At 26.2% G+C, this 15,242-nt stretch overlaps 1 protein-coding gene across 1 annotated transcript in view; it reads right to left on the bottom strand.

The window, feature by feature from the left end:
• The window catches only part of LOC112593707 (F-box/LRR-repeat protein 7-like), a 30,530-nt gene that overhangs the window by 3,988 nt on the left and 11,300 nt on the right, over nucleotides 1-15,242 (bottom strand). The window contains exon 3 of the mRNA XM_025338224.1: nucleotides 9,158-9,886. Coding sequence (XP_025194009.1) covers nucleotides 9,158-9,866 — 709 coding nt within the window. The 5' untranslated portion in view covers nucleotides 9,867-9,886. The remainder of the gene's footprint in view (nucleotides 1-9,157; nucleotides 9,887-15,242) is intronic.

Genomic DNA, 15,242 nt, shown 5'->3' with positions numbered 1-15,242 from the left:
CAAAGTTAACAGTTATATATTAAACCGTAGAGAATTTGTCGTAAGGACTTTATAGAAACTATTTTTTATTAAAATAATGAAAGGATATTTTAAATAACACTATAATAGAACAACACAAAGTTAATCAAATAATGTATTGGATCTATTTTTGTTGAATACTACAGATAGTAAGTGACGGTAGAACAAAAATGATTTAGTTGATGATTATTAGCGTATATTTGAAATTACTTAAACTTATCTAACTTCTAAGTGCATAATAATTTTAAATTTACTATGATTTTTTAGTGAAAAGTCTTTTCTCTGGTAATATATGATAAACTATACGTATTATGTATCATATCCCGTATTTGTACATAGTATATGTTTAAATTATTTTATTTAGGTGACCAAAAATTGTATGTAAGATTATACAAACGTTGAAAAACAATTTTTTATTATACTTGTAAATTTGATATTTCCAACCGAAAATTGTTTTTACATAGGTACTCAGATTATATTAATACCTATATTTTAGAAATTTTTAAGTAGAATATAATACAAATTTGATAACTTTACTTATTTGCTATTTTATAATAATATTATATTACTTAAATCATATAGATATTACATATTCTTATTTTTATTTCTTTATATTTCTTATTTTCATTATCTTTCCATAAAAGTGAATATTTTAAATATCATGTATTTTACATGGTTTCCCACAAAACAAAATCAAAGAATGTTTAATTGGATACATAAAGTATACATGTACGAAATTAATTGTCATACCCTGCAATTATAAACGTTTGAAAATTATATTTATTTTTAAAAATTTAAATATTCACATAAGCAAGCCCAAAAATACTAGATATAATGTAAATAAATAATAATTTGAAAAATAAAAATGTATTTGCACAATAGTCGGAAACCAAAAGATATTATGTAGACATCATTGGCAACTCCTTAAACAATATTCTCAGGGATATCGTATCTCGAGACGACTGGTTTCACCACGCCCTTTTATTCGCATTTCATATTATAGTAAACGCCACGCGAGTGTGTGTACGTAGAAAGTGCGATGGCGGGAATAACTGCATTATTGTATATAATAATAATTATTGTTGTAAGAAACTACCGCCGCCATGCGCCAATGTGATTTGCATTGCTTCACGGTCGGTTACACATTAAAAATTACGATTTCTTGAAATTTTAAAACACATTTATATTACACATATATAGATGAGATGTAGAATCGTCACAAAATGTTTGGAACTTGTCGAATGTCTGAAATTCAAGATTTACTTCAATATAATAATATAGTCTCTAAAGACTAAACGTCCCGCAGTGTTCCGGAAAAAAACGTCGTAGCAAATTACTTTACATAATACATATTATAATAATTAATGAATACGACGTAGGTATGCATAATATGCATGTAATATTTTTTGTATTGCGATTTGTCATCATCGTAATATATAAAATGCAGTCTTACCGATATGTCTTTTCCCGTGATCAACTAAATATATTTCCAAACAATATTTTTAAATATACCAGTGGTACAGAACCATAATATATAGTTTATGCCCAAGTGTTGTGTTGTTTTGAATGAGTTGTAGTGGTACGTACCTATAGCCTATATGTTAGTATAAATGGCTTATTTTAAATAAAGGTTGAACTTAAAAACAATAATTATTAATATAGTTATAAGAAGTAATGTATGGCATATGCATGAATGTACTTAATAATATGTATATTTCGTATTATTATTATCGTATTATATGATATTAGTTTAATAATTATTACTATATTATTAATTTCTATATACTCGTACATAAATACACCCATTACAGGTAGTTTAGTACATAGTATGAGTACTTAATATAACACACAGGTCTGAGGAATTTTTATGTTGGGTTAAATATTTAAAAATGTATTTTAATTTATTTTGATACGCATTAAAATTTAAAACAAAAGAAATAATTTTATTTAATAGATTAATTTAAATATATATATAAAAAAAAAATGGAGAATAATCATAAACAATGTACTGGGGGAAATTTTCTATAAAGTTTACTAAAAATAGCAAGGGTAATTTTTTCTGGATTTACTTTTAAACGAAATTGATTTAAATAAAATTAAAAACTTATAAAGACAGATAAATTTCAATTATTATAAGTTATAACTAAAATAAAATAAAATTTGAAAATTGAATTTCATATGATCATGAGAATTTATCACAATTCGTTAATAGGTATACATGTTTTTATATGAATAATCAGGAACAAAAGCTTCAATCATCTGTGTAAATATTTTATCTTTTAAAAGTTGAGTTATTAATTTCCGTCAAATTTAAAGTTATGGCAGCTAGGAGACGTAGAACCAAGGGCGATAAAGAATTTATGTGGGCGGGAATGCACCAATATACAGTGGACATTCAGTTTATACACAAAAAAAAACAAGATAAAAAAATCATTAAGATTTATGATAAATGAATGTATACGATATTGGTACAGACTGTGTGTATAACAGTAATGCAGTATACGAGTATAGTGTACAAGGTGCGGCTGCATTATGCAAGTTACTTTAATATAAGGTACCTAGGTACTTAAATATATTACACACATTATTTGATGGTTTATACTACATAAAACAATAATGTGCAGCCTATGTCAATTGTCAATGAAGTTATATGGGTTATATTCAATAGCAATATCACTACGGCACTTAAGAATTATATAAAATAGCTGCAGAATCGGGCTTCGGCACAACAGCATTATAACACAGAATAACAATTTATAATATATACTATTACCTAGTCATATAATTTGCGAATGAGTACGAGTTACGGGGTGATAATATAATTTTCAGAATAGAACGACAGAATTTATATTGATGTTTAAATATGTATAATATATTATGACTATACTATTTGCTATAAGTAATACGGTCCTCCGTTAAAACCGTCGTCTGAGAAAAGCCATAGTATACATATATTTTTGCCTAGACACACATGATACACTGTAAAACTATTATTAAACATTACCTATTTGAATTTTAAATTAGTAAATACTCGTGTTATAGTAATGATTTACTAGTGGTGTATTTAAAATGGACGATTATAGTCAAGACTTAGCAGTCGAATGTAAATCGAAATCAGATATCCGAATTAACCTAAAAAATAAACAATACCCATTGAAACAGTAAATACTCGAAATAACCCAAAACCGACAAATCCCAAACTATTAAATCACATGAAAATATTAAATGGTACGTATATTAATTTGTATATATTTTTACCACTAAAATGATACTTAGCATGTTTAAATAAAAGAATACTAAACTCTGAATTATTATCTTAAAATTAAATGATATAATTACAAGCATTATATATTGGTCATACATAAAGTGGACAACAAATTAATAACTTTCACAAATTTGCTTTTATTCACCCAATTTTATGATACTCAATCATTATTTACTAAGAATTAGGAATAGAACTATTATTGGTGTCTGTTGAACGTTGTTTTTCTGAAATAAAATTTTATTATTAGTTTTATGTATGCCACTTACAACTTTACAATGGCATGAATATGGTAGGAAATGTATAATAAGTTAATAATATATTTGATAGAAAAAAATATAAAACAATCATTGTATTTTAAATTTTAATGTATCATCAAACTATGTATTTTATTGTTAAAACTTAAATTTATGTATATTTATTATTTTTTAATTAAAAATCAAAGAAGACCTAGATTATTGTTTAATTCTATTTCATAATATTAAATAATAATAATTGTATTGTCTAATCTTTAATCAAAAATAACAAAAACGAAAATATGTTTGGAGTGTTATAATTCATAAGTAAAGAACAAAAACTATTATCAGTATAAAATAAAGACCGATTAATGTAAATATTAATTTAATATAATTTTTTTAAATTAAATTTACTTAAAAAATAACATCTGATAACTATTTTAAATTCATATTAAAAAACTTATCATAATTGATATAAAACATGGTTATTATTTTAAACCAGATACCAGAATTCACTGTTATCAACCTAAATAAATTTATATTTAACCGTATAAAAAAGTTCAATAATCCTAAACACCTGCATTTTTTATAATATCTAAAACTCGAAAACTGAATAAATGATTCCAATGTAAAGCCTGATTAATAGTAAATCGAAATTTTTGACAGGTACAGGGTGGTGTTATTTTTTTTTTATCATTATTATATTATTATATAGATCATCCAATCATAATATATCTTATGTTTCCATGTATTAAAAGCCAGAACAATTACTTAACTCACAACCAATTTATTTAGACATTTTTAGCCATTTTAGTAAGTACTAAATTTATCTGATTTATCATTTACAAATGCCAGTAGGTATCAAAACAACAAATTATGTGTTATCATACACAATAAAAATGTTTTTATTACAGGACTGGGAGGAATTCGGTTTTAGAAAAATTATTATATTATTAAATAATTATTTTTTTTAAGCAAAACAAACATTTATTTTTTTGGTTAAGCTGTTTTGGAACTATATGAACTTTATACATACATAAATAATACTTGTTTACAGTAGATTACCATCGCTAAATTCTAAACGACTTTAACGCTAGCCGCGTCTGTATTACATATAATATGTATAGTAGATTGTAAGTAGGGACTAGTCAATAAAAAATTCCTCGTGCGAGCATTATTCGCCATACCAGTGGTATACCAGCTGGTGGTGGCAGGATAATCTCAGTATAGGTAACAGTCGGTAGACAAACACGCGTGCAGGATAAATAAATAAAAAAAAAGTCCTAATGTGGCGGTGCTAGCCGCTAGGACATTTTTTTCTCTTGGCATACGCCATACACCGAGACATCATTGTGATGAAGGATAATTTATATTATATACAATTTATATACACGTACAAATGTACAATGTACCTACCTGCCCATCTAAATATAATATATAGATAACATATATGCCATACGCGTATACACATACACGTGTGTGTGTGTATGTGTATGTGTATAATTTTCTACGAAATCGATCCGCAAAGAATATAGTATTGTATAGTCGGTAAGTATACATAATAATATATTATATTGTGCGTGTCTCGTATGCGTGTGTGTGTGTGTGTTGTATGTGAAGCTGTCCGCACGTCTAGAAGAGTCCTTGGCCGCTATCGGCAGTGCGTATTATGTATTATATAAATTATAATCATTTGTCAATGACCAGCCGAATGTTTATACCGCCATAGTTCTACTAGAGTTTAATTACCGAATGACATTTTGAGAAAATGTATAATATATTATTTATACATAAATTTTATAATTCACATTATATATAAACGAGTGATGGGTATAGTAGTATATGTTTATATAGTGTTAAAAGATGTCATTAATTATTGTTGATCATATTTTGTTAGTTTTTTTTTTACTATTATTATTAAAATAACTTTGTAAACATTTATCAGAAAATCAACCAAAGTAGAATAATATTATACGTTTTATTAAACCAATTATTTTATATAATTTGATATTCAACGGGTTTTTCAGCTAATTTTTAATATTATATGATTTCATTTGATATAATATGTAACGTATATATTTCATACGCAATATACATATAATATACCTTATATATAAGCGTATATTAATGAAGACGAGGTCGCATTTAAGAATTTTTCGCCCGAGGGCTATTGTACCTAACTGTAAATAATTGTCACCCCATTATCCTATACTCAAAAACCTAAACATTGTGATTTTTTATTTCTATTCATCTATTTAATTATATTTATAGTTATTTTACCAATATATTTTTTAATTCTCCGTTAACACTATAAAGTTCTTTATTTATGATATATTTATAAATACATAACATTATAATATGATATATGTTTTCATAAGACATTTTTTTTATCTTTAAGAGAAAGCTACACCCACATGTATTGTCTCAGTATTACATACATACAACATAGCAAATTTGCATTCAGTAGAGCCCATTATGTATTATTAGTTTTAATATTAGAGTCAGTTAACTTAAAGTCAAAGTTAAAAGAACATTTTTAGTGATTTAGCGTTGTAATTTTTCAACGTTTTAATTTTGAAGCAAGGTATAAATATTAAATATGTAAAATTACAAATTGAAAGTACTTATTTTTAGTTTAAAAATTAAAATATCAAAAAAAAATCCAAAGCAAAATCACTGATAATGTTTTAACTTTTAAATTTGATGATAAGTAAATTCACTTTAATATTAAAGCTAACAACACATGATGGGTTCTACTGAACTGAACGTTGAATATATCTATGCAAGACTGAGATAACACAGACGGTGTAGCGTCCTCTTAAGAAATAATTGTTTACTTGTAATATATTTTTCGTTTTTAAATGTATTTAATGTATTATGTTATAGTATCTTAAGCTTCAAATCACATTCAGTAAACAACAATATTTTATTAAGTACAGCATAGGCAATTTTGGAACTAGTTAAATTCGAAATTTATCAAAAATACATTATATCTAGACTCTAGTCACGATGAATAATTCATACATTCCCATGTACCTACTGAATTTTAACCTTAAATAATTATTACCATATTATATTAAATTCTAACTATAAAAATTACAGCTTATATTATTTTTAAATGCAAGTCATGTTTATTCAAATATTGTAAGCCACAATTCTTAAATCCAAACGTACGTTGTATGAAAACATTTTGTAATTTTAACATCATATTCCTCTATAGTTACTCGTTTATTAATTAAGTATTTTTACTTTTTTTAAATAATTTCTAACATAATGTATCTATATAGTCTTTCATGGATACACTAACAATAATAATCGGAATTCTAGTGAATAGTAATCAATGTATTAAAGAATGTATTATAAGAATAAATTAAGAGATGTCAGATGACCTACATACTGGAAAAAAATCTTTAAGCTCTAAATTTGTTTAACTATATGGTATCAGAAATAAGCCCTAAAGAAACCCTATAAATGTCTTGAAATCACTCATGAAACGCCCATAAATTAATGTCTGCTTACGTTCACTCACTCGACATGTCTACTGTCTACATATACATCTACCACCCAATACTGCAGTTTAAAATCGAATATACAAGATTTCATATCTTAATATCATAACATTTATCTATATAATACACGAAAACGATTGGCAGGAAATAACTTATACGCACTGATGGTTGATACCGCAATAATAAATGATATCTATTATACGTTTCGAAAGAAAGCAACAAATGTTATTCCGTCTGCGCAGTTATAATCTATACAACTATACATGATATATTATTTATTATACGTTAAAAATACTTCTTAGTTCTTACACAGTTATAATTTACTCATGTTGATTGATAGACGATGATTATATACTTAAATATTATAAAGAGGAGGGCGCAGATCCATATTTTTATTTTTACATTTTTTTGTATAGGTACCTACTTATTGACTAAGTATATAATTCGTAAGTTTTAAAATATTTTAAGTGATAATTTTTATATACCAGTAAAAAGCTAATTCTATCTATATGCCAAGACCATAAAATATGTATACAATTTTTGAACAACACCAAAAAAATTTGATTGCTTCTAAACAGCATTTCACTGCATTATTAAATTTAGGGAATGAACAAAACAAGGAAAATAAAGTAACACTGCATTTTTATTTTATTTGAGCTTGTAAACCCTCATATATACCAGTAATGTTATTAGCATTGTCGTATGATTGACCTCTAAAATGTTACAGATTTATCTTATTATTTTCCAAAAAAATGTATTACTTCTTCGGCCATTGAAAAGTCAGCATAGCTTAATATATGTAAATATATGTATGTTAAGAATCGCTTAAAAACTAACCCTTTATAACAGTATGTATCTAATAACAATAACAAATTGATCTCTATCTGGAGTACCTAAAATCTAAAATTAGACCAAAATATTTAGTTTTTGCAATTTTTAATGAAACTTTATTTCCCGATAGGTCAATTATTTCGTAACAAATTTGCATCGAAATATAAGATACATTCCCTGACCCTTTATAAACGCGTTCATTCATATATTGTTTTGAAAAAGGATCAAACTCGAAAATAACTTCGGGAAATCTAAGAAAATTTCTATTAATCGAAGAACTCAACTACAAGTCATATCAATATCCTTAAATGCCAAAAATGTATTGACAAATACTAAACAGCGCAACACTTCAACACAATACTTTTTTTTTCATTCAACATCTGTTTGATCATAGTTTTGTCTATTTTATCATCACAATAGTCGATAGAGTACTAACAACTATTATACCGATTGTACTAATGATGCGAAACTGACAAAAAAAAAAAATTATTTAAAGATAAACTGTAGACTGAAAGGTATTTACTATTTACCAATAATATTATATACGCGTTTAGAATGTTTAAACAAGAGCTGAGCACTCGCAAAAACCCTTGATATTTATGATAATTGCGGTTTATAAGCTACAGCAGTTGCAGTTCGTGTGATCAAATAACAGGTCGGCTAATTAGTACAAATATTGAAGATTTGGTGACAGGATGGGATAAGCAAATAATAAAGTGCTTTTGGCCAACTTTATCTTAAAAGTTAATAGCTTATTTTATCGATTAGATAATAATCTTAAATTCTATTACGAAATTTGAATACATTTTTGTAAATGTCTAATAAAATCAATGTAATATCATACAATTTCACAGTGCCCACTTTAATATTTAATTAGGGGCCCTGAGACCCAAATAATATCGGGACCCGGAGTTGCAACCCCTTTCCCCAACCCCTTCCCTTTATTTGGACTCTGGACGTCGACAACCGTTTCCCGAGAAATACTCGTTTATCGATGCAACAAACATATATTAATATATTATATTATTACATAAAAATAATAAATTATACTATACGTCAATATAGGATGCACACGCAAAGTCAACTATTATTACAAATTAAATTTAATGTTTGGCCACTTAAATATAAACTATTATCACAGACCATGACTATATTATTACCTATTTATAAATATTTACTGGCTAGGAAAATCATAGAAAAACCTTGGTAAAATAATCGCATGACTATTTGTAATGTGTGCGTCCCCTCGACATGGTCTATACTCTACAGTAATGTAAATAATAATTAATGATGCCACTTACCGGTGACGTCCAGATGCTGTAAGTTAGGGCAGCGGGCGACCAACTCGGATATGGCCGCGTTGGTGATGTTCGGACTGCCGTGGAGCTGGACGTGCGTGAGCTCGGGACACCGCCTTGCCAACGCCGTCAATCCCTTGTCGGATATCTTAGTGCCGTCGCTGAGAAACAACCTCTGCACCTCCGGACACGCTCCGGTCCTGGTACGGCCGCACAGCCGGCGCAACACGCACCTGACCGCCTTGTCGCCGCAGGTGTTCTCGCCGCACAGCGCGATCGTCCGCCACAGGACAGGCTCCCACGCGAGGTTCTCCCATCTGTGGCACACAGCCGCGCACGCGCAAAGGTCCGCGCTGTTTAGATACGAGAATATCTTGAGCACCAGCTCATCTCGAAGCCGATCGAAGTTCGAACCGATGACCGTCCGTGACTGCGACCGCCGGTGCTTGGTAGCTGTAGAGTGAAGTGGCAGATTGGCGCAATCACCGACACCACTGCCGGTCACTAACGTATGGTAACCTTGGTCCAAACACGGCGAACTACACCGTAGCGTCGGGCTGTACGTAAAGCTAGTCTCGGCTTCTAGTACCGTGTACGGGTGGTGAAACGGCGTGTTTCGAACGGATGGTGTAAACTCCAGAGAACCAGGAGACGACCGTCCCAACTTTGCTAGAGGGCATATTACCGGCGATAAACGACTTGCGTGCGTCATACTTTACTTTTAATGTTTGCCTGTAAAAATTTAACAACAAATAAAACTGGCGTTAGTTTTTTTTTTTTTTTTTTTAACTCGTTTTAATAAGAATCCTTAGTTTATTTTATTTTTGCAAATACACAAAAATATTTTCAAAAAGTTGGTCAGTATACGATTATAGTAATAATAAAAAATATAATATTAATAACAATATAATATTTTTTTTTTAGGAAAAAGATGATTCATATCTGTCACTTGACTCGATATTTGCACTTTATATTATGTCAGTACTGTAATTCATTCTGCATTATATTAAATAATTAAATAATATATAGAGCGATATAATAAAAACAAAAAAATATTATTTTTCAGAATAAAATGTTTTATTAAATTAAATTGATCAAAGACACGTATGATTATCACGATAGTATTTTATTTATAATCTATATGAATATTATGAATAATAGAGTTATCAAGATTTTACAACAATTCGAATTTCTAGTGTAATTGAATTGAACAATACTAATCGAATTACATATAATCACAAGGAATATTTTATCCATATAAATTTAAACTATGTTGATACAAATTGAGTGATAAATCTTGATCTTTGTCCATCATCAGCGATAAGAATAATATTACAAGTATTTACTACTGATAAGAAAAGCTGCGAAAAAATATAAAATACCGGTGTTACCTAACCGTCAAGTTTAATTGCATGCAAGTTAGAACGTTATAGGTAAATCTTTTTTATACTTAAATTAAATAGTTGTATATTACTTTTACGTATTTAAGTACTTATATAATTTATACAAATATACTTATGTTATAATAAAAATAGCTTTTGAAAAGAGAATCAGGGGTTAATTAATATACATAACTCCGACGTAATAAAATACCCTTTAAATTAGTAGCTGATATTACAAGTAAACCATGATGATCTAATGAATAGAGGTATAGAAATAGTAATAGGTATACACTTTTTATAGTGATATGTCATTAAATTTTTAATTATACATAATACTAATGAATATGATGTGGACTAATTTTTCTACATATTTCTTTCTGAATTAAAAAATACAATTAATTTTCTTTCTTTAGTTCAACTTAACAATATGTTAAACATAGACAACATAGTTATTTTAAATAAATGTGTGTACAAAATATTGGTATGGAAACTAACCGCGTCATAAAGAATTTTTATAAAACAGACAACAGTTATACTTACATAATATTAAACAGTAACTCAATAGTTGTTACATCTCGTAAATAGTTTCTAACAGATAGACTATAGTTTAAATAAATTATATTATCATAAAATTAACACGTAAAGAAATCATTTGACTTCCAAAATATGAAAATATTTTCAAACCTATCTAACTAAATATTTGTGGTTGGTTTTCATTCAATTTACTAAATTTTTATCAATCATTATATAATTTAAATTTTTAAATTTTTGTTTCTGATGTATTTATAATAATTTATCAAAAATTTAAAATAAAAAAAGCATAGTAAATGTACATGGTTATATTATTATTATTATTATTATTTTTGAAATAAAAAAGATTACTAAGTCTCACAGAGAAAACTCGCGTAGAGGCCTAAATAAGTTTAATTTAAAAATAATAAAAATAAAAGTACTTATAATTATTGTTTTATTATTCAAATAATAAAATTGACTAAATTTATAAGACTTTTTTGAACACTAAGTAAATACAAATAAAAAAAACACGAAAAAAATTGATTTAATTATTATATAGGAATCAATATTCGAAATCGAAATTAATTTCTAAAGAGACATAAGTTTTATTGCCTTATTAAGATTTAAGTATTTAAATCCTTTCACTACGTGTCTCCATCACAGTTTTAATCATACATTTCATCAAATCTTCAAATAGGTCGATTTCCATAAATGTGTTAATAAATACCAAATTATCGACTATAATATTATACATAATAATTACTCAGTTATAATTATATAGAATTCTAATTATTCCATTATATAATATAAATTTTTCTGATTTCTAATGTCAAACTAATATTAATTTTGATGTTAACGTGAGTGATAAGTTTATATTCCATTCGCTGTCACATAAAATAAGAAATATTATAATTACCTATCACTATTTATATTTGTAAATTGTCTAAATGATTAGGTATACATTAGTATTTTTATTTTAATATGTGTTAAAATTATAAAAATTATTTATCGTATATTCTATAGAGTATAGACTTAGCATCGTATTTATGTTTATTTAATCATCATGTGGTGTTTGCTATCCATATTATTCCATTGTCTCTTATAAATATTAAATATATATTATGTGATTTTATTGATCTCTGATTAATAAGCATCTTATGTGTAATAACACTAATAACTAATAACTATGGTAATACACTAGTACATAAAACACCTTACAACAGTCTATAGTATTTAGCTTGTGGGTGGATATCAACAAAAAGTGGAACAAATTTTACATACAATAAAAATAACATGAAAAACGTGGTAGATGGTAAAATTGAGATTGATTGTTTAATAAGAAATATTGCGAACGTATTTTCTTCTTTTTTTCCATCCTGTTGTCGTGACTACGGCAATCGTGGCAAAACGATTCGTGTATATCATGAGTATGTGCCACCGGAGGCAACTCGGTCTAATGAGAGTCAACCATAAGGGAGTCAACCCAAAGAATGCAGGTGCCTAAAGGCCAAACCGATTTTTCGCCAGGTTCAAAGATCTCTACCAATACAAAACCCGACAAAAAAAAAACACATATGTCTATGTGATAGCGGTTTCTTTATTAATTACTTAGTTACTGCCGATGGAACAAAATAATTAAACATCGTGTGTACAATAGTGATGAAGAATATCCTTGGAATTGCTTTTTTTTTTAATAATTAATCAGAATTTTTATAAATAACGTACGATTTTTATTTATTACTCGTGTTCTACAATAATATTCTAAATTAAAATTTTAAAATATGCTAGGAATATTATAATTAAAAAAATACTACTTATTATTTTTTTTAATATTTTAATTTTAAAATGTCTCTATACTAATAAAATAACATTTAAAATATTTATTTATTTCTAAAATATTATAATATGTATAGACCTACAGTTCCTACCTTTGGCTACCTATTACAAAGTAGGTGATACAACATTGACAATACATTAAATATATGTATATAGCTATAATAGTACCTATATTATAATTAAATGATTTAAAATACAATATACATTATTCTAGTAATGATTTTGGTATTATTTGCATTATTTTTAATAAATTATCTACAAATGTAAAATTTTAATTTAATATCTATTTTTACCTTATACAAATTACCAAATAAATAGAACTGTATTTAGCCGTTTAGGTATACGTTAGTTGTAATGAATTATTAAAAATAATTTTATACGAAATAATTTTTGAAAATATCATTAATATTCCACTATTATATTAATTTTATTGTTATCATCATAATTAATATGCTAATAAAATAAATTTGCAGCTTGGAATCAAATTGTTTTATTATGTATTATATAAAAAATTGTAAAAGCTACTGTATATTAACTAGATAGAAACAAATTAGGTACTTAATCAAATATATATTCATATAATAGTGATAAATAAATATCAAAATATCTGAATATCCTATTATAATTTATGTATAATGCAAACTAATCATATAATAATTATCTATAATATAATAGAATCACTTAGGAAATAGAATAATAGCCAAAATAAACACCACAATAACTATATATTACAATCTATGAAATATATAAGTTCATGCTATATTATTCATTATTGTCATTCATTTCAAGTATTTAATTTATAAATATTATATAGTTCTAACTTAATGAACTCTACATAGTTTGTAACTGCAGTATTAGATAAGTTTTGCGCAATGCTAAAATTAATATATAAAAAAAATAATAAATAATAAATAGTCGTGTAAAATTGAATGACATTTTTACTTTTATATTAAAAATATTAATCAACATTAAAAAAAATGATGCATTCAAAACTTAATTTAAATATATCTCATTAAGTATACCTAGTAATAATAGAGTAGATTAATGTTGCTTGAGTTAAAGTTAAAATCATTTTATATATTATTCTAGTGCTCTCTAGAACAATTGATTATACGGTTTATTTTACTAATATAAAATTTTTATAAAAGTAATTTTACAAAGATTTCTTACTTATTCCGGCTTACGAATATTATGATTTCATTTTAAATATTTAATATTATTTTAGTACTTCCATGTACAGTGCACACCACTGCTAAACAAAATATGTCTACTACCTATTATAATAATCTATATAATACGCAGTGTGTTATTAAGTATGCAAATAGATTTTATAACTATGAAACATTGACATGATGGCTTGGTTGAGATTTAGATCAAACATGCGACTATTCTGATAGTAAGCCGACATTTATCCTTAGCCTCCTGTCACTTCTCACTCAAATTGTAATAAAAAAGTATAAGCAAGTAGTTTTTTTAAATAAAAAAAAAAAAACCCCTATGCCTTTACAATAATAATGACTTTGTACATGAAAAATGATGAGGATTTAATAAAAATAAATGAATAAATGTAATAGGATTATTAGTTTGTTTTAAATTTAATTACATTTTTGACACACAAAGTGAATTTTAAGCAAAAATAGTTCACTAAATTCAAAATTATTTATCTATCTATTTATTGTACCCAAAATCAACTCATCTAAAATATAGTTATAATTATAGACAGTGGCCAAAATATCAACTGTTTATAATAATTGTCTAATGTTAAAAATATAAATATTTCAAACACAAAAGTTAAAAAGTTATGAATAGTAATTTTTAAAAGAGTTTCTAAAAAAATTATCCACGTTTAATAATACACCAAAAAGAAACAACCGATATTGAATACAACAATACAATAAGTGGCATGCGTAACTTCACGTTTTGTCAAAAAAATATATTTATAGTAAATATAGGTACATAATATATATTTCATACCTACCATTTTTTTTAAATTTAAGCATCATTGCTATAGTTTTCATAAAATTAAATTAATATTATTTTTTTTATTAAATTCAATCTATCAAATTATTTAAAATAGCTTTTAGTTTATTTATTTATTTTTATTGCATATTTTTATACGAGAATATTTGCTTTCTCTCTTATAGAAAATAGTGGTGGGTGCACCGGCTTCTTAATAAATCACACAAACACACACGCACACTAATAAAACTTCTGCTTTCTAGTTCCAACATTCTATAATACTTAACCTAAATTCCTTACATGTTCTATAACAACTAAATTCTTTATATAATTTTATTTCCTCGAATCTTCATTTTTATATCATCATATTATAAACGTATATAAATGTATTGATTATT

Source organism: Melanaphis sacchari, unplaced genomic scaffold (genome assembly GCF_002803265.2).
Source record: "Melanaphis sacchari strain LSU unplaced genomic scaffold, SCAv2.0 Contig20_pilon_pilon, whole genome shotgun sequence".
Taxonomy (NCBI): Eukaryota; Metazoa; Arthropoda; class Insecta; order Hemiptera; family Aphididae; genus Melanaphis; species Melanaphis sacchari.
Note: the sequence above shows the minus strand (reverse complement) of the source record. Positions and strands in the feature narration are given on the sequence as shown.